This window comes from Seriola aureovittata, chromosome 9 (assembly GCF_021018895.1).
Source record: "Seriola aureovittata isolate HTS-2021-v1 ecotype China chromosome 9, ASM2101889v1, whole genome shotgun sequence".
Classification (NCBI taxonomy): domain Eukaryota; kingdom Metazoa; phylum Chordata; class Actinopteri; order Carangiformes; family Carangidae; genus Seriola; species Seriola aureovittata.
The window spans coordinates 157,061-180,618 of NC_079372.1; the positions used below are offsets into that span (position 1 = coordinate 157,061).

General features: G+C 41.1%; 1 protein-coding gene across 3 annotated transcripts; it reads right to left on the reverse strand.

The window, feature by feature from the left end:
- Positions 1-1,154: 1,154 nt before the first annotated feature.
- LOC130175573 (transketolase-like) lies at positions 1,155-22,627 on the reverse strand. Of its 3 annotated transcripts, XM_056386150.1 has the most exons (15): positions 22,355-22,627; positions 19,111-19,228; positions 18,716-18,829; positions 17,571-17,668; positions 13,606-13,797; positions 12,872-12,990; positions 11,653-11,849; positions 11,343-11,507; positions 9,753-9,909; positions 9,155-9,283; positions 8,881-9,011; positions 8,707-8,790; positions 8,401-8,494; positions 4,909-5,031; positions 1,155-1,536 (listed from the first exon to the last, which is right to left on the reverse strand). In XM_056386150.1, the coding sequence occupies exons 1-15, from the start codon at positions 22,459-22,461 to the stop codon at positions 1,349-1,351; spliced, it is 2,016 nt and encodes a 671-aa protein (XP_056242125.1). In that variant the 5' UTR covers positions 22,462-22,627; the 3' UTR covers positions 1,155-1,348. The 3 variants fall into 3 exon arrangements, 2 of the variants coding, with proteins under 2 accessions (XP_056242125.1, XP_056242126.1); XM_056386151.1 differs by lacking the exon at positions 9,155-9,283; XR_008828754.1 differs by lacking the exon at positions 1,155-1,536 and having other exon boundaries at positions 9,155-9,234.
- Positions 22,628-23,558: the final 931 nt, after the last annotated feature.

Below are 23,558 nucleotides of genomic sequence, written 5' to 3' on the forward strand. Positions count from 1 at the left end.
GATAATGTCCCTGACAGCCCCTAATGCACTTACACCTGCTAGCCTACTTATATTAGTGTTATGCTGTGCTACATTCTGAAGATAATGTTAACATTTTAAATGAGTATAGTTAGCAAAGTGACAAGAATTTGGTTTCATTCATCGTTTCGTTGTGTTATGAACAAGTGAAAACTTGAAATGAATGAAAATTGTTGCTGGCACTTGATGAAAACTAGAGTAGAAACTAACTAACTGTTGTTGGCATCACTAGAGCTATGCTGCTAGCTTGACTAAAAGTAAGAGGTCTTCATCAAAAGTTTCAGCCTTGGGTTAACCAACAATACAGTATAAGATGTCATAATGTCCTCCAAGAAAGTAATGGATGTGGCAGAGATAGAAAATTATTTTCTTTAGTTGAATACTCAGTGCGCAACCTTGAAAAATTCATTGTTTTCCAGGATGTGAGCTCACTTAATTTTGATCTAAAATGATCTAAAAAGATTAGTTTGCTTGTTTTTTTTTTTTTTTTTAGTCTTTCAGTGTGATATTTGATCATTGTTTCATGCCACCACAACCCAAAAGAAAGAGGTCAGATACAAGTTTTGTGAAGAAACCATCCCTTTATTGGTGTGAAGCAGTCCCATCCAAGTCAGTGTTAAAAATGTTAAAAACAGTCAGTTCTCAAACAGACCAAACCAGAGTTCCTCCACAACCTGCCGGCTCTACTGGGGTGGGATTTACAAAGTTGTACTGAGCACAGACGTTCAGAAAGCTGCGCTGAAGAAGTGAGAGGGGTTCCACAGAAATTATAAAAAGACTTCACTTTACTCCAAACCACGTTCACTGCTTTTACACAACAGCAGTACCAGAACTTCCTCTGGGAGGTAGGAAAAGTTAGAGGGTGGAGGTGTGTGTTTGTGTGTGTGTGTGTGTGTGTGTGTGTGTGTGTGTGTGTGTGTTGTGTGTGTGTGTGTGTGTGTGTGTGTGTGTGTGGTGTGTGTGTGTGTGTGTGTGTGTGTGTGTGTGTGTGTGTGTGTGTGTGTGTGTGTGTGTGTGTGTGTGTGTGTGTGTGTGTGTGACAAGGGACAGAGGTGTGTTTACTGAACTCACAAACTTATAGGGCAAAAATCTGGGGTGGAGTTGTCAAATCACATCGATGAAAGTTAAAGAGAAAAACGATGGTATATTTTTTATTTTTCAACCAAATGCTTTAGATTGTTTTCTGGGGAGGAGAGCGTGAGAAGGCCAGAAGTGCTTTCCCTCCTTCTGTGTTGGTTTATTTGTATGTTTGGTGCCTCAATGGTAATCACCAGTTTACCATGGAGTCCTTTAACATGTTGTTGCCACTGCTGCCCCTGCTGCAGTGTTCTTACTTGGCGTTGGCGGAGCTGCTGAGCACCTTACGCACAGCCTGAGCGATGGCATCACGGTCAATGCCAAAGATTCGGAGCAGCTCCTGGGGCTTACCGCTGCGTGGTACCTGAGAAACTGCCAGGCGGTGGACGGTGAAGCCAGTCTCGTTCACTACCGCAGAGCACACTGCCTCACCTAGACCACCTGGGGAATCAGAATAGAGCATTCACAACTGTTGCTTCAAGGATTCACCAAAATCAGACAGACACACAAAATCTTTTTTCAAGAATTTTTCCTGATATTCTGATTGAAATCTCTCATTTTTCCTTTAATCTCCCAACTCTCCTTCTATTGATTTCCACCCTTCTGTCATATTAAATCTGTCACACCATGGATGATTAGGCTCTGCAATGATGTGATGTGGAATGACAGGTCTGACGCTGCTCTCCCTTGACTTTCTCACTTCTCTTCTGTCTGACTTCCACCCATTAAGACTCTCTTCTCTCCTTTCCTTTCCCTCCCCCTCTCTTTTTTTTTTTGACTTTTCACTCCAAACTGTCACTCAAACATTTCTGATTGAGTGAACATGAAAGCTGAGGAATGAGGAAAAGAGAAAGTTATTACTTGTTCTTTTTCCTTCCCTCCTACATTTTTCCCACCCCTTGGTTGATCTACTAGTTGGCAACTGGTGTGCGTAGGAGAGAAACAGAAAGAGAAATGCACTGTTTCATGATTGCATATTATAGTCTCCCTATATGAGTTTGGGGTCTGTTCATTTTGGAAAATGACACTTGACACAAATGAAATAGCTACTTACTACTGATCAAAGTATCAAGAGTATAGAAGTTGGCTCTGGAGAAAGTTTAAAGAAGATAAATTCCTTGGAAAATATGCTTTGTAAATATCTGTGAAGAAAGAAATTAGCAGCAGTGTTTAAAAGCTCTCAAACAGCTTACGTCTTGTGTCATACATTGCTGGCACTAAGCTGTAAAGCAGCATTTCACTACTTCTGTGGTTGAACCAATCAGTGATGTTACTGTCTGTGTACTGACACACTCTGAAGTACAGGGTAAGAACACAGATTTTTAGGGTGCATTAAGTTGCTCTTTAACTAGTAAAACACTGCACTGGGAATATTAGTACAGCAGTACAGTAATATTTACTTCATGGGAAGCCAAAGTTATGCACCACATACACCTGCTTTGCAGTAGCTGTCACTGGTGTAATTTCTCATAGAAAGATGGTTTTAGTCTTTTTAAAAGATGAAAAATGGCACTGTGGTTTTCTGTCTATATTCTCTCTTAAAAGTGTACCTACTACTGACAAGAGAGTATAACCTCAACTACATAATGTTAACAATGATTAAAAGCTGCTGATGATGTTAGCGTTAAACTCACTTAAAGCTTCCAGGAGATTTTGACAGCTCAACTCCTGAGGTCTGTACTATGAAGCAAGTTCAACATACCAGGATATATTTTTACTAAGAACTAACAACAGCACAAATGCAGGATTGACAGCTGGCAAAAATCACAGACTGTGAATGTGCAATTTAATATGGTTATAACATGAGTGCCCTATCATTTGGGCAAGAGTTGATCTGAGGTATAATGACATTTGTGTGTTCCATTAAATTAATGTGTTGCTTACATGTATTCTTATTGAGGTCCACGGGATCCTCTGCGCATATGTGATGTAATTTTCCAAGAGAATTGATTGGTCAGTAGGCTGTGCTTTTACACGTATTCATCAGTTCTTTTGAACATAACCTGCTGCACAGCTTACATTTCCACACACATGCACATACTCCATCTCCTACAAAGCTACTGATGAATCATTATCATGTGAATATATAGGTGTGCATTTGCATGTGTGTGTAGGCAGGGGTGCTAAGGCATTAACACAACAGTGCCTTCTCTCTTTTTTGTTTTGCTCTATCATGGCAAACAGACGGATGTAATCTCACAGGACAGATAAAGCCACTACATATATATGACAACAAAAATACAACACAAACACATAAGAAGAGATGAGGAGAGGTTTGGACTCTCATTTCTGTCATGCTGGTACTGTATGTGGGTCAGCGAAGGCCTAAAGGCAAGAGCTAAAATTAAGAAACCTTGACAGGCTCTCCCAGCTCCTCCTCTTCCCTCCCTCTTCCATATACTGTTTTTTAATCTATTTCACTTCTTCTGTATCCTCCATGTCTCTCTTCACACCCACAATGTTCAGCCCAGTTCTCTGCAATGTACAGCATCCCTAAACTGTACTTCAGTCTTGTTTCTCCCACCCTCTCTCTTCATCTCTCTGGCTCACTCAGTCTGTCTGCAGGTGGACCTTTGCCCTTTGTTCATTCATGACCTGACACACAGGCAGCATAAACACACAAGCATCTGCATATTAATCTTTATGCCTGATGGTTACAATTAAACGCAATTCTCCTTGAGTTTAATTGTATATGATCATCAAATTTAGTTTATGTAGTACAGTGGGACTTTATGTTGCTTTATATTATTTGGATCTGTTGAAAAATGTATTTAAATTAATACATAACTTCAGTGTAGATGACATACAATTGGTATCATGCAGCAACATTCTGAATCCAGACACTTCTTGGGATTTGAAATTACCTTGTTAATTTTCATGCATTTCATTTCATTTTATGATAGATAGATATTTAGTATATCAAATCAAAATCAAATCATAATTTTTAACATAATCTGTAACTTTTCAGCATTATAATGTTTAAAGTAGACTATACAGATGTTATATATTTTTTTGAGTAGGGTAGTGACATTGTCACAAATGTTTCCAGCAATTTCCAAACCTAGAGAAGCCGGTAGTTCTATTCAAGGTAATGGTCCATGTCATGGTGTAATATCCCTTTACACATGTGTCACTGTTGTGGTTGCCTGCCAGAAGCGGTCAAAATGGACTTTTTAGATCTTGATCATTTTAAACTATATATTTTATCTAGATGAAAGATTTTAGTTGTTGGACGTCTGAATGTTTATTTATCAGAGCAACAAATTGAGCAATTGAGCAGCTCGGCTCACAGTCCCTTAGAGACGTCCTGTGTCATCACCAATCAGAACGAGAGAAATATTTTTGTTGTGTTTTTATCAGATTAAATCACTGGGTTTGTTTGTTTAGGTAAGGAGGAGACATCTACTGACTGAACTGACGACATTGGTGATGAAGACAACTCCCCCCATGATCTTGTGCTACACCATGTCATCACCACACTTCTTTCCCATCTTTTGATATTAATTTGATTGAGAGCCCCCTCTTATAAAATTCACAATGCCAGAGCCTCACTGTTTTCTCAAATCAGGTTTAAAAAACTATTTGAAGTTTCAATTCTGAATACAGCATACTGTATTATTTGCTTTAATGGAGAGTCAGTAGTGAAGACAGGCAGAAGTTAAGGACAAAGTTTATAGGTCAGAGTTGAACCATGGGTACTGTAGGCTGAAATTCACCCTCAAGTTTAGGACATTTAAAGATATTTATTGTGCCACCAAATTGTTTTGTTTAGGAAGTATTTTTCGATCTTTGCAGTGTTGTCAGACTCCTCACCTTCATAGTAGTGGTCCTCCACTGTGATGATGCGTCCTCTGGTTGCCCTGGCATTGTCACTGATGGTCTTGGAGTCCAGGGGTTTGATGGTGAAAGGGTCGATCACACGGATGTTGATTCTCTCTGAGGGAGGCGAGAGTGAGGTGGAGGATGCATGTTATGAAAGACTATATTCTTCAAATTATAGACGGAGACCATAAAGCACAATATGTTTGCATGCTGATGTGAGTTGGTTTCATTTTCTTTCTTGCTCTGTCTCTCAAATGATGCGCTTGCAACAAGTGGCAGCAAGTCCGTATATATATATATATAGTATATATTTTTTTGTCAATTGATGTTTTTTATTCTATTTCGTCGTTTCGTTTTGTTGGGATTCAAGAGACCAGATGTTTCTTTGCTCCACAGACAAAGGAACTCACCTCCCGATAGTTCCTCACTGTTCACACCTGGGGACGACACTCCCCCAAGGACCTCACTGACCAGCCAGTGCTGGTCAGCGTGTGACATGTGACCCCCCAGGGTGTCACCAAACAAAACCAGATCTCCTTCTCTGTTCATTATCTCTTCCCCTTTCTTCTCTTCATGGATTGTTCTGGACATCAGCTCCTGCTCCCCCCTCTCGGCTCTTCAAAGGGCAACAAGGCCCCAGCCCAGGTCAGCCCTGCTACCTGAGAAACCAGCTCTCTCGCTGGCCTGCTCACAGCAGCCTGCAAACACTCTTCTCATCAACAACAGTGACCTGCTTCGGATAAACTGAGAGTAAACCAAGTTCTCATCATAATCAGCAGGTAAAACACAATGTCAGCCAGCTGATTTTCCAAGCAACAGGAGTCACAGCAGAGTTAGTGTGGAACAGCTAACTCTGTGAGGAGAAAAAAAGAGATAACGGCGGAAGCAACACAGCCAGACAGGACTTTACTCCACCAGGAAGCCTCCCAACTCACTGGACTTTACAACAACACTGGAAAGGACCTCTTTGTTTTGCTCAAAGGACTGGGTAATGTTAACTGACTGGGCCTAACCTCTCCTAGCACAGCACAGCTAAGAAGCAGAAGGCTTAACTTTGTTAATGTACATGTTGATTAATTTCTCGTTTTTGAAATGTTTGCTTAGGATGAGGTCAGTCCTACATTTCATTGAGTACTTGTATGTTCACACACACACCTGTAGTACGTCTCAGTTGTAGAATCTGCATGCAGCTAACTCCCTCTAACCTGGTACCTGGTATTACATGAGCTAGGCTAACAAAGAAACTCACACCTTCCCTCTCACACACCAGGTGGTCTCAGCGGCCATTTTGAGTAGTTTCTTTGTTTACCGCCATCTTGTATAGTCTCCTTTGTTCAGGTCATGTGGTCACAGTGACCACTTTGAATCGGCCATCTTGCCTTTGTCTGTGTCCCTACGCGCGCGCGCGCACACACACACACACACACGGATATACTAGATTAGACATTGTGTTTTTACTCTGTCCATTGTAAATAAATGTCTTTAAGTATAACCACTGGTGTGTTTAATGTTGCACAAGTGTGAATATTGCCAACCTCTATTTAGTAGAATTCCAATCCTTCAATTTAACTAACTGTTGATATGGTAATTTGGTTATAGTTATTAAGGTAATTATTAAGAGTTCCAGATTAATAGTAATAATTTGAGACTGAAACAATATTGGTTTAGGCTGGTGCACCCGATGACTTTAATTCATTTTAAAGTTATTTTTGATTTTAATATTTTTAATATTATATTTTCTTAATTTATGATAGCCAATAAATTAATAGACAACCGAGGATCCAACATTTATGGTGTCCAGCTCATGAGGCAGAGCTCAGACCCAACATTCTGACGATAGAGAAAATAATATAGACAAAGGAAGAACTGTGGCTTTAAAGTTTACCAGATATGCATTGCAGATGGCATACATTATTCAAATGATGCGCTGACAACAAGCCTGCAAGGTTTGTAGTTTTTTGCAAAATATTCGTATATATTAGTATATTTTTGTCGATTGATGTTTTTTATTCTACGTCGTTGTTTCGCCTGGCGATGGAGAAAATAATGTACACAAAGGAAGAACTCCTGGCCTTAAAGTTTACCAGATACGGAGTTAAACATCCCATACCGGCTGAGCTGAAGAAGCCGTTCTGTGGATGCAGAGCCGGGGCTAAGCTAAAGGATAGGAGATGGAGATATAAGCCTTTTCTACCATTGATCCTCATGCGAAATTTCAAATACCTGGCTAACAAGTGTGATGAACTGGAGGCACTTGTGAAGAACCAGCGAGCATATCGTGGGTGTACTCTCATGTGCTTTCACGGAGACCTGGTTAAACAACAACACTCCCAACTGTTGTGTGGATTTACCCGGCTTCACTGCAGTACGAGCGGACAGAGATGCCAGAGCAAGTGGTAAGAATAAAGGTGGAGGACTGGCACCCTGATGCATTCATTGTAATATCGGGGGATTTTATCCATGTCACTCTCACCTCTCACCTGTCTGGCTTCACTCAGTATGTTGACTGTCCCACAAGGGAAAATAAGACACTTGATCTGTTGTATGAAAATGTCAAGGAGGCCTACACTGCCATAATCTGGTTTTTCTTCAGCCTTCCTACAAACCCTGTGTACTGAGGCAGGCTGTGACCACCCGCTCATTCAGGAACTGGACGCCAGTGAATCATGTCTTGTTCCAGTACCTAAAGTAGGACGATCTGCTGAGATAAATGACTATAGACCGGTGGCCCTCACATCACACATCATGAAGACCCTGGAGCAGCTGCTTATCCACCTTCTGAGGCCACAGGTTGAACATGCACTTGACCCCCTACAGTTCACCTACAAAGAACATATTGGAGTGGATGATGCCGTCCTTTACGTGCTCCACAGGGCCCATTCTTACTTGGATGAGCCAGATGGTTACATGAGGATTATGTTCTTTGATTTCTCAAGTGCATTTAACACCATCCAACCCCCCATTCTGAAAGACAAGCTGGAAGGGATGGGGGTGGATCCCTGCTTCACGTCCTGGAATGTGGATTACCTGATAAGACAACCACAGCACGTCAGGCTGGGTAACTGTGATTCAGGGACAGTGATGAGCAGCACTAGGGCTATTGCCAACTTTAAATACAACAATGGCCTTCAGTGAAGGGAGCAACAAGAACTGCCTCCTTCTGAACACCTCCAAGACCAAGGAGATGGTCATGGACTTTCGGAGGTTTCGGCCCACCCTTCAGCCAGTCAACATTCGAGGGAAGGACATTGAGGTGGCACACACTTATAAATACTTAGGTGTGCACCTGGACAGTAAACTGGACTGGTCCCTGAACACAGATGCTATCTACTGGAGGGGGCAGAGCCGGCTCTTTTTCCTCAGGAGGCTCAGGTCATTGTTTTTATTATTATTATTATTATCAACAATGAGCTAATGGACACATGAATTTCCCCTAGGGGATAAATAAAGTATCTATCTGTCTGTCTGTCTGTCTGTCTGTACCTTTCTTCAGTTGTTCAGCAGCAGCCAAAGCCTCGTGAAGGGTCACTCCTGCTCCAACCACAGTCACATGATCATCATTGGTTTTATACACAACCTGAGTGGGAAGGGGAGATAGATTTGTGTGTGGACATATGTGGATATACTGTACATAAGGAAACATTCACATAGTCTAATTGTGTTGTGGTCATGAGGGATAAAAACAGAAAACAAAAGTTTAAAGAGCAGAAAAAATGTTTGTAAAAAACATAGATTTTATTCAGATTATACAGCAGAATTGGATGGAGGTAGAAAAAAGCTGACACAAACCTTAGCCTGTCCAACATGGAAATCTTCATTGCAGTTGTAGATGATGTTGTTCTCTGGGCGACTTGTTCGGATAAAACACAAACCCTGGAACCAATCAGAAATAATCTACATGTGCCTCTACTTTTAATATTTTCCTTTTTTTCCCTATTTCTTACCACAGGTGACTATGAGTACCTTTGTGTTGGCAGCGAGTTCCACGGCTTTCTCAGTGGAGACACCATCACTTGGGTAGAAGATGGTTGCAGTGGGAATGGCTCTGAATATTGCCAGATCCTCCAGACCCATCTGAGAGGGCCCATCTTCACCTAAATATACACAGCATACGTATATACAGCAGCAAACAGACAAAAGTCAGTTACAGTCACACGCACATGTTTACTATAGGTTGGTACATAAATTCAAGTAGACTGGCATGCATTCAGTATACAAAAGTGGGCATGCAATATACCTGAGGAGTTGGAGGAGAAAGAGAGAGGGGAGGAGGAAAAGGAGGAGAAGGAGAAGGAGGTGAAAGAGAACCAGGCCATTCTGTTGTCCACGACACACAGAGAGAGTAGGAGGGAGGAGGGGAGAAGTGCTGACATCAGAAGAGGAAGATGGACAAAAGTAACAGAGGAGGTGAGAAGATGGGGAAAATAAGTTTAGGATTCAGGGAAATTAAAACCAAAATACACTGAGGAGAGGTACAACCCACTGCAGTGACATTAAAGAAGCCAAAACGTGATGAAAAACAAAGAATGAAATATCTTCTAGCTTGTTTTAAAGGTCAACTTGGGTTGACTGTCATTCAACATGCACTGTGCACATTTTGGATTTACTCTGACAGAGCTACTCATTTCTAAAATATTATCAGTTTGACTTTTATATCCTTCAGAGGACTGAAGCAATCCCTACGCAGTAATGCACTAAATTTAATTTAAGAAAAATGTGTTATGAGAGTCACATTGAAGGTCATAATGGATGAAGCAACTTCCATCTATGGGTCAAAGGTCACTGAGGTGGTGGTTGGTTTAATATTGAAGAGCAAATCTTTTGAATACACTGACCAATAGAGACTCCACAGTGGGAGCCGCAGAGGTTAATGTTGCTCTCAGAGATGGCAGCCATGCGCAGCTGGTCGTAGGCCCGAGTGAAGAACGTGGCAAAGGTGCTGGCAAACACCACATTACGGTCCCGCACGGCACAACCTATCGCCACACTCACCTGCAGGAGAGATGAAAGAGATAGAAAGAGAAAGAGAGACAAAGCAAAGCAAGTAAGGTGGGATGGGGGAAAACATGAGCTATCTTTGTAGGAACCTTCAGCAGATTTTTGTTCATGCACAGAAGAAACCGCAGTTGTTTTTAATATGTCTCTCTAGCTAGACAGTGACAAGTGGCAGCAGCGCTGCTATTATTAGCTGTTAGTGATGAAAATGTACGTGTACTTATATTATTGCTCTCCCTAATGCAAATGTGGACAACATGTTATTAATCTATCACTGTAATGGACATTTGAACCTCATCTTTTTTTTTTTTTTTTTTAAAGTATATTTTTTTGGGCTTTTATGCCTTTAATGGACAGCACAGTGGAGAGTGACAGGAAACAGGGAGGCAGAGAGAGGGGGAATGACATGCAGTGAAAGGCCGTCCGATACGGGATTCGAACCGGGGCCGACTGTAGCGAGGACTGTAGCCTCTACACATGGGGCGCCTGCTTAAACCACTACGCTACACGACGCCCCTGAACCTCATCTTTTTAACAAAGCTCAAAGAACAGTTTACTGACATGTTTGATACAATAGTAGAATGACGACAATGTTGGTCTGTCCACCACTATTTGATGGATTGGCACAAATCCTTGTACAGACATACATGTTGCCTTGACAACTATTGAATGAACTACCATAGAATTTGTTGGACACATTCATGTCCCCCTGAGGATTAATTGTTATCATTTAACAAAAGGGCAAATGTCTGAGGCAGTTACAACTATAGAAAGCAACTCTTATTGTCAGACCAAAGCGTTTCAGCTTGTGGCCAATTGTTCTTTATCCTACAAGTGTTGCTGGAGTTTTGACAACTCGAAACCAATCACCTTCTCCTCAGCCTCAGCTGCACTTTGTGTAACACTATAAGAGTTATCCAGTGTTCCAGTGTTCTAGTGTTCCTTGAGTGTTAATACTACTCAAGGGATGATGTGACAGCTATAACACTCACAACTGCAATAACTAGTAGTAGGTAAACTGTGGCACAACAGACACAGACTTATTGCAAAACTGTTAATATTTATGAGATACGATGAATTTGATATTTTACATGTTGCCAAAATGAAATAATCAAATTTAAATTTAAGATTTAATAGCCTCTCTGCTGTACTTCATGTTGACAGACTGTAACATCTGTCCTCACTAAGACTAGCTTTTTCTTGGACTAAACAGTCTGTACACATGTAGCAACTTAGGAATCTTCTTCATTCAGATGGATAAATAAGAAATAATTACTTACAGAAGGAATCTCAGCTGGACAGCTGTTACTTCACTGAACCTCACTGTCAGGTATAGTAATTATAATGTCTGTTGTTTTAGAAACACTTGAATTCCATATATTTCGTCTCAGTTTGGGCTCTGGCCCAAAAGCACAACCTCTGTATCTTACCATGTTCTGCTCTGCGATGTAACACTCCACGTAGCGGTTGGGGTGTTCGTTTTTAAAGAGTTCGGAGAAGGTGGAGTTCTTGGTGTCTCCATCCAGAGCCACCACATGCTCATTGTAACGACCAAGCTTGGCCAAAGCCATGCCGTACGCCTTCCTTGTAGCAATCTGCTTAAACAGGGACAACAGGCAACCAATCAGTTAATTACTACTATTAAACACACAGATTATTATCTCCCATCTTGGCTGAAGCTTTGTGGTAATCTGTCAGAAACATTGTGCCACTGAGTGTGTCTGCCACCTCTGATCATACCTTGTCTCCAGGTTTGTAGCTGGGTGCACTTGGCATGCGGATGTTGCGGAGGCTGACAGGTGATGTGTCCTCACTGGGCAGAGCAGGATAGAGGCGCTTATTGCAGCTGATGATGCGGCTCTGCAGCTCCTTTATTACACTCTCAGCCATGTCTTTGGGCAGAGGTTTACCGTGCCAGCCCATCTTATCCTCAGCCACTGAGAGACATACATGCGTGCGCGTGCACACGTGCACACACACACACACACACACACACACACACACACACACACACACAGTACATATGACTTTAAGAAATGATTATAGTGTGAAAAGTCTAAAATTTCTTAACAGCAGCAGATTTTGTAAAATTAAATTGATGAAGCATAATCCTGAAGACTGGTTTCTTACTGCGGCTTCCAGAGATGACCTGTGTGAATGTGTGTTATGAATGATGTTCAGGTGAAAATAAGAAGTACATATATATACACTATAAACCCAATTCCTCTTGGTACGCACACGCACTTCTTCCTCATTCATGTGTATGCACATGCCAACATACATTAAAATAAACCATGGTCAGCTGCCACAATCACAACAGTCTTCCACATCAGTGGGTCACAAAAGGCTACTTCAAAAGTCAAAGGTCAGAGTCAGGAGGCCACACACAATCTTATGCAGTCAAAGATATTCTCCTCTTATATGCACACACATAAACATGTGGTCACACACACTCCCGCTTAGTCTTATCACAACTCCAGCACAATGGGCTGATGCTGTGAGTGTATCCTACACATTCTGAAGGATTACTGAGCCTCAGCAGCTCAAGCCCTGAAGCGCTGCCAGGATTACAGTGAGTTAGTGCCTCTCTGCACTGATGGCGGGTTCCCAGGGCAGATAAGAAAACTTCTGACAGAACTATTATTGCCAATCAGGTGTCACAATTTTCCCTAGTCATCATTTAGCAACAGGTTTTTGGAGCAGTACACACCCAGTGTTGCGTTACGAAACCTGCTGTGCGTTATGATCGCTTTGAATGATTCTTCTTGAAATAGGTTATGTCACTGAGAGTTTGATATCCAAATCTGAAAGAGAGACATCTAGACATAAAACAGCAGAATTACTGCACTTTTGTATTTAGGAACGGATACACAGCATGTCAGTACTTCACTTCACAATTCACCTCATGACAGGATAACACTGTACTGATAATTAACCATCATGTAACTAATTTTTGTACCTGGGATGCCTTTTCCCTTGATGGTCTTAGCGATAATGGCAAGTGGCTGGTGGTGGGGCTGACTCAGCACCTTACACAACTCCTCCACACTGTGGCCATCCACAATGATGGCGTGCCAGCTGCAAAACACAGGAGATCAAACTTTAAATGCAGTCCTTGAGGCAGGTTGCTGTGAACATTGGCCTCTTTAATGAATTTTTTAAAGCCATCACATACCCACCTATGGTGATACTGTAGTATTTAATAGTGTTGCAGTGTTTTACCTCATATGAATGCTCTGCATGTGTTGCAGGAATGACATGCAGCAGGTTTGATTTGACACCAGCCCAAAGTAGCACAACATTTTCACAAAGTGGTATGAAAAAAATATCATGATAATTATATATTACTTTGTAAACTGTATCTCACAAAGTGTCATCCTGACAAAAAACAAAAAATATTTTTTGACAAACTGATTTATTGTTTAGAAACAACAAATAGTGACCAATCCCACCACAATTTCCTTGAGACCCTGGCAATGTCTTCACATTGCTTGTTTTGTCTGACAAAACTGTAAAGTATTCAATTCATAATGATATGCAACACATTTACAATCTGGAACAAGCGGAATAAATTACAAATAATTAAATAATTATGAAAATTGGTGTTGATTAATTGTCTTTAGTTTGACTAATGTAATTGTTCAATTATTTCAGCACTGAAGGACACAACACCAACCCTCCGACTCCCCTCACCCAAAGGCCTCACAGCGTCGCTGGTACTTCTCCACATGGTGCTGCAGCGGAGCTGGGTCGCTCTGACCCAGGCGGTTGATGTCCAATATGGCCACCAGGTTGTCCAGCTGGTAGTAGGAGGCAAAAGCCATGGCCTCCCACACTGAGCCCTCGGATAGCTCTCCATCACCCAGCAAGCAGAACACCCGGTAGCTACAAACAGAGAGAGAGAGATTCAGTGGTTTTAAGCAAATGTGGAGCTTTCATAGACATATGATTGGAGAGAGATGAGTGGAAGTAATTTTCCATATCAGTTCTATTTTCCCCTTGCACATCTTCCCACACTCTGATTCCTCCTAAGACTTGATGTGACAGCTGACACACACACACACACACACACACACACACACACACACACACACACACACACACACACACACACACCACCCTGCTGTGCTCGGATCATCCTTGCTAGTTGCTCCCATGGCGTAACAACTCCTGACAGCTTTCCAGTCAAATAGACACATTCTCATTAAACCTGGAAGATAGGCCGAGACACGCCACATTACACCACGCATTCCAACCCCGAGTGCAAAGAAAAAAACACACGGCACAGAAAGAAAAGAGAGGAAGAAGAGAAGAAAGAGAAGAGAGGAATTCAACAGAGGCATAGATTGAGAGGAAAGAGGTTGAGAGTTGAGACAGAAGGAAAAAAACAGGAGCTGAGCAGATTGGTTTCTGAATTGGTGTCCTCTTCTTTTATCAAACTACTCATCATGATATATACAGAAGAAAATACTCATGGATCCTCATTTCAGCAAAAGATGTATTTTCTTGATTTGAAAGATAGTATCATTTATTGCAGTCTACTATCAAGTGTTAAAATACGATATTGAAAGAGCAGGCTTTGTAGTTTTGAAATGGCATTTTGCATATCCAGGGGTGGACAATAACTAAGCACATTTACTTGAATACTGTACTTAAGTATATTTTTCCAGTATCTATACTTTACTTGAGTAGCAGTTTTTCTTTTAAACTTATGACTTTTAACTCACTACATTTAAAAGACAAATATTGTACTTTTAACTCCACTACATTTCTATGAACTACCATACACTGTGTTCATCACAGACAGGAGAAAAAACTAAGAATACTATATTAGATAAAGATGGGGCAGAAGATTGTTCACCAGAGACCATAAAGAAAGGTTTATTTAGTTTGAAATGTTTGCTGTGTTTTACCACGACCAAACTTCATCACTAAAAAAACAGAAATACGAAAACAACTTGTCGATTCAGTTGGGTTTTTATGTCCATGTCTTCAGTCTTTGTATCATATCCTACAGTCTTTTTATTTTACAGGTTCTACAGTCAGTCAGTTGGTCTGTCAATAGGTTGTTTCAGAGTCATTAGGTTCTGTAAATGTGTAACAATAGGAGTTGACATAAAAAATGTACTTTTGAATATTTCAGTATTTTTAAAATCAAGTACTCCAGTACTTTAACTCTAAAAAAAAACCAGGATGTATAGGACCTATACTCTGACTCAAGTAATAAAGTGATGTACTTTGTCTACCTCTGTGTATATCTTTATGCAATAAAAATTATGAAACAAGCAGGCTTACTTGTGGTCCTAGATTCTCCACAAGTAGAATAGGAGGCTGTGCCTTCAGTTATCAGGCTCCTCTCCTGTGGAACCTGTGGTTCCCAGTCTGGGTTCAGGAGGCAGGCATCAAGCTGTCCTCTTTGAGAGAGCTTATATTTAGGGCTGGCTTGCATTGAACCATCCACTAGTTATGCTGCTATAGGCCTAGAGCTCTTCTGTCCTCCTCGCCATCTGTATGCAGTCATTTCCCATTAATGCATGTTAATAAATTGACGTCTTCTCTCTCTCTTAGTTTTGTGTTTTCTCATCTCTCTCCTCCTCCTGTCACTTTCTGTAGATATTTCTGCCTCTGGAGCTGTAGAGTCAGAATCTAAGACCGCCTATAACCTGCTCAATAACCACTGCTACAATTATTATTATTATCATTATCATTATTATTATTATTATTATTATTATTATTGTTGCTACTATACATCTCTATGTGGATCATAAGGGTATCCAACACAACCACAGCAGTTCTTGTCGTTTATTAAAAAATATATGAATGAACTTGTCAAATGCTCTTATCAGCAGTTCTGAGATGAGACTGAATAATTGATACTGTTCATCGTCTCATCTTTATATGACTCTGGTTCAATACTCTGCAGTTGTAAATATGTAAATATGAGATTACATAAACACAGGCAGAGTTCCTCATGCTCGTTCACGCTTTGCACTGAACCCAGGGGATAATACAACATACCACACAGGGAAGTAACTGGAAGGGGTTTGTTTGCTTTTGTGTGACAGTGCGGATGGCACAATGAGGTGTGCGTGTGTATGTGTGTGTGTGTGTGTGTGTACGTGCTCCTATTACATCCTATCTTTGTGAGATGAGAACAGAAAACAGCCCAAACCCATCCACACTGTCACACAAAAGCAAACAAACCCCTTCCAGTCACTTCCCTCTGTGATATGTTGTATTATCCCCTGGGTTCGGTGCAAAGCGTGAACAAGCATGAGGAACTCTGCCTGTGTTTGATCCAGTAATCTCATATTTACGTGTTTACAACTGTAGATTATTGAACCAGAGTCACACATGCATGAAACGATGAACAGTATCAATTATTCAGTCTCATCTCAGCACTGCTGTTAAGAGCACTTGACGAGTTCATTCATGTATTGTTTTTTAATAAACCACAAGCTCAGAAACCCTTGGAGGTCTGTTTGGTTATTTGTAGGATTTCCTGCTACACTCTGCAGTGTAGATTGTGAGTATGTCTCTCTAGTAGGGGTTGATATAGTTGCCATTCAGCAGTTCTTGCCCCAGACTATGTTATGAAACCAGTGATGCAGCCCTCTGAGTGAGTCTTGAGTTGTTATGTTACAGCAAATTAGCTTGACAAGCTGCTGCGAGCGTCGCAGGGGAAATGCACACGCTCCTCTGCAGGCACACACAAGCACATGCAACATATCCAATCGAATGCAAGGTGTATTAAGTATAATCTACTATGTATGCAAAGATGAAACATAAGCACAGCATGGGATTTTTACCATTTTTTGGAGAGCAGAAGAGGTGAAAAGGGTGAGGCAAAGACAACTGTGCTCTTGCATGTGTGATTATTAGAGCAGAAACAAGAAAGTGCGAACAGAATGCAGAGAGAGAGAGAGAGAGAGAGAGAGAGAGAGATCAAGGGCAGCCAATTCAGACTGCAAGTACGGCATTCCCAGGCTGCCTGTTTCACTGCATCTGTTGTGTGCAAAAACCAAAATTGCCTTTGAGAGCATCTCCTTCTGTTCTGTCCATAATGACATGGGTCAAGCTACGTTCCTGAAAGTCAGGGATCAGCTCAGATGTTTTTGTGTCATATTATAGGCCACACAGCTCTATCTGTCTATTGTCAGACTAAAACCCACGTGGTTCTTTCTAGATCACACAAGAACAAAGGATACACATGGACTGATCTGTTCAAGTCAGCTAACATTAAATTGAATAGCATCTGAAAACTGTGCATTACAGGCTTGTTAATATGTTGTGATGTAACTATATGTTTGAAGCCACTTGAAGATTGAATATCAAAGAAACTGCCGCAGAATAAATTGAAAACTGCATTCATCTAATTAATCTCTGAATTTGAATTTCACCTTGGTGAAGAAACAAATGAATCAGGCCTGTCAGTTATGATTTTATCCAAAGCTCCAGGCTGAAATGTCACATGACAGCATGTGTACATTATATCATGCATAACTTCATGTCTTCTACCCTAATATGTGCAGATGCAGGCTGGGCTGCTTTGCACCTGCATGTATGTATGTCTGAGAGTCTCTGTGTGAGGTTGTTTTCTTTTGAAGGACAATGTGTGTGTGTGTGTGTTTAGATGAGCGTGTTTCTGTGTGTGTTACCTGGCCTTGTCAAAGTACTTTCCGGTGTAGGCCATTCCACAAGCAGCTCCCAGCCCCTGACCCAGAGATCCAGTGGCCACATCCACAAACTGCTGCTTCTGTTCGCGCACACACACACACACACACACACACACACACACACACACACACACACACACACACACACACACACACACAAGCACACGTGCGCACGCATGCACACACACACACACACACACACACACACACACACACACACACACACACACACACACACACACACAGCATGTATCTCATTCTGCATATTGTAGTTTGTAAATACAGAAAGCATGAAATACAGAAAATGGATTGTTTTTATCTTTTTAATGTGCAGGAAAAAAAGCAGGAACAGTTGGGACATTAGCACCAGACTGTGTCTGGCAGTGTTTCACTATCTGGGTTCATGTGAACACTGTGTCATTAATGTGTGCAGCAGAGGAGAAAGGAGCGAGGACGGACCATCTCTGTCACACAAGAACATCTTTGTCACTAAGTTCCTGTTTGTACACAGTGTGTCTGTTACGTATGTGTGTTCATGTGTTTATATGTATATTTTTGTCTTGAGGAGGTAAAACTATCTTTAGAGGGAAAAAGCCAAAGATTACACAAAGGTTGGACAACATAAACCTAAGTTTTGTTTATATTTTCTTTTACCATCCTGTTAATCAGTGAGATTTACCTTGAAACCCCTTGGTGCTTGAAATCTCACTTCTGTTGTGTGTTTATAGTGCAGTGTGAGAAATATTCTCACTTAGCAAGAAGAATGAGATGATCCTAAACGGCTGAAGGCATTTTTTAAAAGGCTGCATGTTTGAAAGTTTCAGTAAGGCTACATGCAGTGACACATATATTTGATTGGTCATGTCATATTAATATTTTAAGATTCTTCGATGCTGTCACACAGTTTGGCCAAAGCCCAAATAACCTCTAAACACACAGAGTTTGACAGACAGCTACATGCTAAATAAAAATCTTGTCAAAGTTAATTTCACATAATACTTGTAAAATATCCCAATCAACACACAGAATGACAGGTAAAGTAGTAAAGTATTTTCATATATATTGGTATGTTTTAATATATGAGCCGTCAGATCCAGAACTTCCTGCAGGTTTGAATGTCACCTCACCGGCACAGGGTGTCCTTCCAGGATCGAGTCGACCTTGCGGAGGTTGAAGAGCTCGTTCTCCTTCAGGTAGCCCGTCTCTGCCCACGAGGCATACAACACAGGAGCTGCATGACCCTGAGGAGGCAGAAGTACAAAGGTCAAAGGTTAGAGTACAAACAAGTTGAAGTAGAAATGCCTTGTCTGTGTCATTATTTCTCTCGGTCGTAACAATGTGAGTTACTTGGACATTGGTGACACTACAATCAAAGAATATGAATGTGCACCTGCATGCACATATTTTTGAATATGTGTCCGCTCATAATTAGTAACTCAGTTGTTTTAGATGCTTCTTGTGTGGTGCATCTGTGCATGCATCACCTGCCACCCAAATGGATGTGTGTGGTTGTGTATTTCACCTTGGAGAGGATGAAGCGGTCATTGTTGGGGTTACGAGGGTCTTCAGGTCGGTACTTCATGGTATGAAAGAAGAGGACAGACATTATCTCTGCCACGCTGCAACATGATGTGGGATGACTGCAACAAAGGGGTGGCGAGAGAGGAATTAGACACAAGGCAATCAAATAAAAAACTCTCAAGTTCCTCCTGATTCTTCCGCTCAAACCTATAAGCATGTCCAGAACTGTACACACAGATGCAGTGGAGACGGATGGCCAGAAGTGGAGTCTGACTGTCAACTTTGATCTAGTGCAGCGGTTTTCAAAGTGTGAGGCGCGCCTCCCCAGGGGGGCGCCAGAGGACTTCAGGGAAGGCGCGAAAAGAAAGGGAAAAAAGTGCATCATCTGGTTAGCTAACTACAGCAAATGGATCAATTTTTAGTGCCTCAGGTAAAAGTGAGAGTGGGCACAGAGGCGAGCAGAAAACGGAGGAAGTATGACCCTGATTATTTAAGGTTTGGTTTTTCATGCATTGGTCCTGACGATGCTCCGCTGCCACAGTGTGTTATTTGCAAAGAGGTGCTAGCTAACGACAGTATGCGACAATGTCAACTCCGGCGCCACATTGAAACTAAGCACCACAATTTAACAACCAAGCCGCAGGAGTTTTTTGATAGGAGGCTTAATGAATTGCAGTCCCAGAAGAAAGACATCCAGACATTTGGTACTGTAAATACCAGGGCAACCGAGGCATCATACACACACATACACATACGATTAAAAGCAAGTACCGGTCACGGCTGCGGGTTGAGGATGATCTGCGTTTATTCCTTTCTACAGCGCATCAAAGACACAGACTCACTGTTCCCACTAAAATCGAGGTGAGCAAATGTGTTGTGTGCAGTGTTTCAGCGTTAATGTGGGATAACATCGGATGAGTGAAAATGTGTTTTAAAAAAATCAGTTGAAAAGTTGAATTAAAATTTTTTTTTTTTAAGTGAATAAGTTTTTTTTTTTACAAAAAGATGTTTAAATGTATTCAAAATCAAAAATATGTTCAAGAACATACAAACATGTTTAAAAAAATAAAGATGTGTATGACATTTATTCTTGAAACCTTTTTTTAAGCCTGCGTGGAACATACAAAGCAACATCAATAACAGTAATAAAAGTAATAATGGGGGGGGGGGGGGGGGGGGGGGGGCTGCTTTTGAGTTCTCTTAGGGGAGGCCGACTATCCCACACTTTGAAAACCCCTGATCTAGTGGGTTAATTCATGCCAGACATAAACAGTATTTCTCATTCTCAACACACAAACACACACTCCAAATGCATTTACACACACACACACACACACACACAATAGTGTAAATGCATTTGGAGGATGACTCTCTCTCATACATGCACACATGCACATACAATGCAAAGAAATTATTCAGTGTGTCGTCCTGAACCGTTAGAGTCATGACAACTTAACACAAAATAGGTTATGATGAATTAGTATGTCTTGCATGTTATTCTTCACTTTATTTTCAAACTCCATGCCAGTAATACCTCACTCAATTAGGCCTCCTGCATTAAAAGCATTTTCCTTACAGTCCTGGAATAGAAGATGAGTTCAGATAATAAAAAAATAAGCAAAAGCAAAAACCAGTAGAAGATAATGAATAATCATTACGTTGTGTGGAATGAATAATTATTGAGATTTCTGTTGAAACATGAACTGACTTTAATGAAGTAAAAAAAATAAAAAAAACATAAGAATAAGGATAATAACAATAATCATGATAAAACACACAAACATGATCACAGATATGAGAATTAACTGGTGTCCATATTTTCTTCATAATTTTGAGTAATCTTAAGAACAGTTTAAAAAAAATATATAACCGATAGTCATTTTATTTTTTTCATTGTATCACCACTTTCTCTCCTCTTCTCTGTCAGACAGACTTTAGGAGGAAGAGCTGAGCTTAGATATGGCTTTCAACAGGCCTTTTCTATACAGCACACATCTACTCAACATACCTTACTGTATGTGGTTTATGTTTGCAAGCTCAAACTGAAATTTATTTTGATGATATATTTTGATCAATGTGGCTACTTAAGTCTCAGTCCCATTGTTGCTAGGAACAGACGTGCTTGTAGGCTTGTGTGTTCAAGCCCACTCATTCATACAGCCTTTCACTGGAAGCATTTCTCAAATTACTTAAAAAAAAAAAAAAAACTAGCCTATCCAGATCTCAGGCATAACTGATCATGGCGCCAGGTGTAGCCTTTGGCAAGTGGGTTAGTCAGCTTTGATGGTGAAAAAAGCGCACAGAAATTACAGTATCATATAGTTTCACGTATCGTATAATTTACTTTCTTTTTAATTTTGTTTTATTTTATTATTTCATTTCCTTATGTTATTTTCTCTCATTCGAAAAATGTCAATTCGTGTTTTATTTTGAAATTTAACACCGGGCGCATTATTTAATTCTATCTACTTGATGTGAAAAGCTGCAACGTCTCATGCAGGCGCGGAACAAGCGCCTTCGTGCGATTCCCGGTTCCATTCTGCTGCTTCCACACACCACGTCGCCCCACGAGCAGCACCACTGACTGCGTGGGATCGCGCACGGATCCGGTCTCTGCTTCTGCTGTTACATTACCCATTGAGCACGCAAGGGGTTAAGAGAGAGCGGAACACTGGTGCACCTGCTTCAGCAGTTTGAGTCTGAGTCGATTCGGTGAATATTTTATTGTGAAAGAGTGGTTGTGCAAAACAAACCTACCCATTTATTAAATGCTTGAAGTCTGATTGCGCTCTGAACCTTAACACGCTCTTAAACTAAAATCCAGATGCGAAAATCCCAAGTAAATACACAGTGACCCTTCACATCTAACAACTCCCCTCTCTGGAGAGCTGCGTAAATTGCACACAAAGCTGGAAAAACTGGAGCAGAGCTATTTTACGCACAGTGTATACTATACTGAAAACGCTGAAGTTTGGGGGCATCATGCATGGCGCAGATAGTTTCCTTCTGCTGTTAAACAAATCCATCCATAGCTTTATACTGCTGGTTTTCTTGCAGTCTGCTGCCAGCAGTGAGTAGACCAGCTCTCACTACGCATTTCTCTTCTACTTTTATCATTTCTCCTTCAAACATTCAACGCGTACATGAAATGTGTAGTAAGTGGGCAGGACAGTGACCATGTTTTGTTGTGTGCCACCACCATAAACCCCCAGCTCAGAGTCATTTCTCACTGTCCCTGCTCTTACCCGCTGCCCGCTGCAGTTGTCGCCTTGATGGAGTTGATCCGGAGCCGGGTGGCGATGTTCCTGAGCGCCTGCACTGTCTGCTGGTCTGGTTTATGGTAGTCCTCCATCTGGCCGATGCACCAAAGAAAAGCACACGCACACACAAGTTGGTTAAATGGAGTAAAGAGTTAAAAGTCCCCGGTTTGCTGTCCTGACAATAAAAGCGATGAGTGGGCGGCAGCAGGGGTTAAAAAGAGGCAGTGCTGTTGAACCTGAGCGACAGAGGGGGAAGGCGGGGTGGGGGTGTTGCCGTGAATAAGGCTAATCTGAGGCTAAAACGAGCCTACAGTAACTCCAAACGGCCAAGCTTTAGCACAGCCAATAGTAGGAAGGCTTTGGGCCACACGCACACATTGAGTCTGTCTCTGGTCAGGGATTTTCTAATTAAATTTTGAGGGAATTTTAAACACAGCCAAAATCAGTAATGTAAATAATGGAAAGGTATCAGAGGAATCTCTAGTAAAGCAAACACACACGTTCTACAGTATTATCACCATTGCATTCTTAGTTTACAGCATTTTTGCACACCTGCCTAAAACGTTTGCACAGTACTGTATATGTTCACTAACCTATGAATAGATTCTCAAATACTCTCACTTTGTACTAATGGACTTTTCTTGTAGTTACACCATATGGCAGTGTGGATGTCTAACTGTCATATATCTGTACCAGTATCACCAAGAAAGAAGAGACCTCTACATTTAAACTCTACATTTACTTTTATAAAAAGTCGGGTTGATAAGGAATAAAAAATAAATAAATAATAGTGAAAATATCCAAACTGAGACTTAACACTCCTTTCTATAAAATATAAGATCTGTGTACTGTGAACATGCACTGTAGGCTTGAGTAAAGCATTACATAATATTTTTGAAGTGGATTTAAGGTTTGGTGGACTTCTTCAGAACAAAGCTTTATTAGAGCAGGGTTTGATGCACATCTATTCTGCTGTGAATACAGTTAAAGAGCAAAGAACATACAAGTACACCATGATACAGCTGAGTGCAACATATAGAGATCTGTCCTGTGAAGGAACAGCATTATGCTGAAGAGGAAGGAAGGCTGACAGGCAAAGGGAAGGATCACCAATGACCATAATCTTACCTTAATGACATTTCTCACTGAGGCTGACCTGATTAGCCGCAGAACAAACCAGCTACACCTG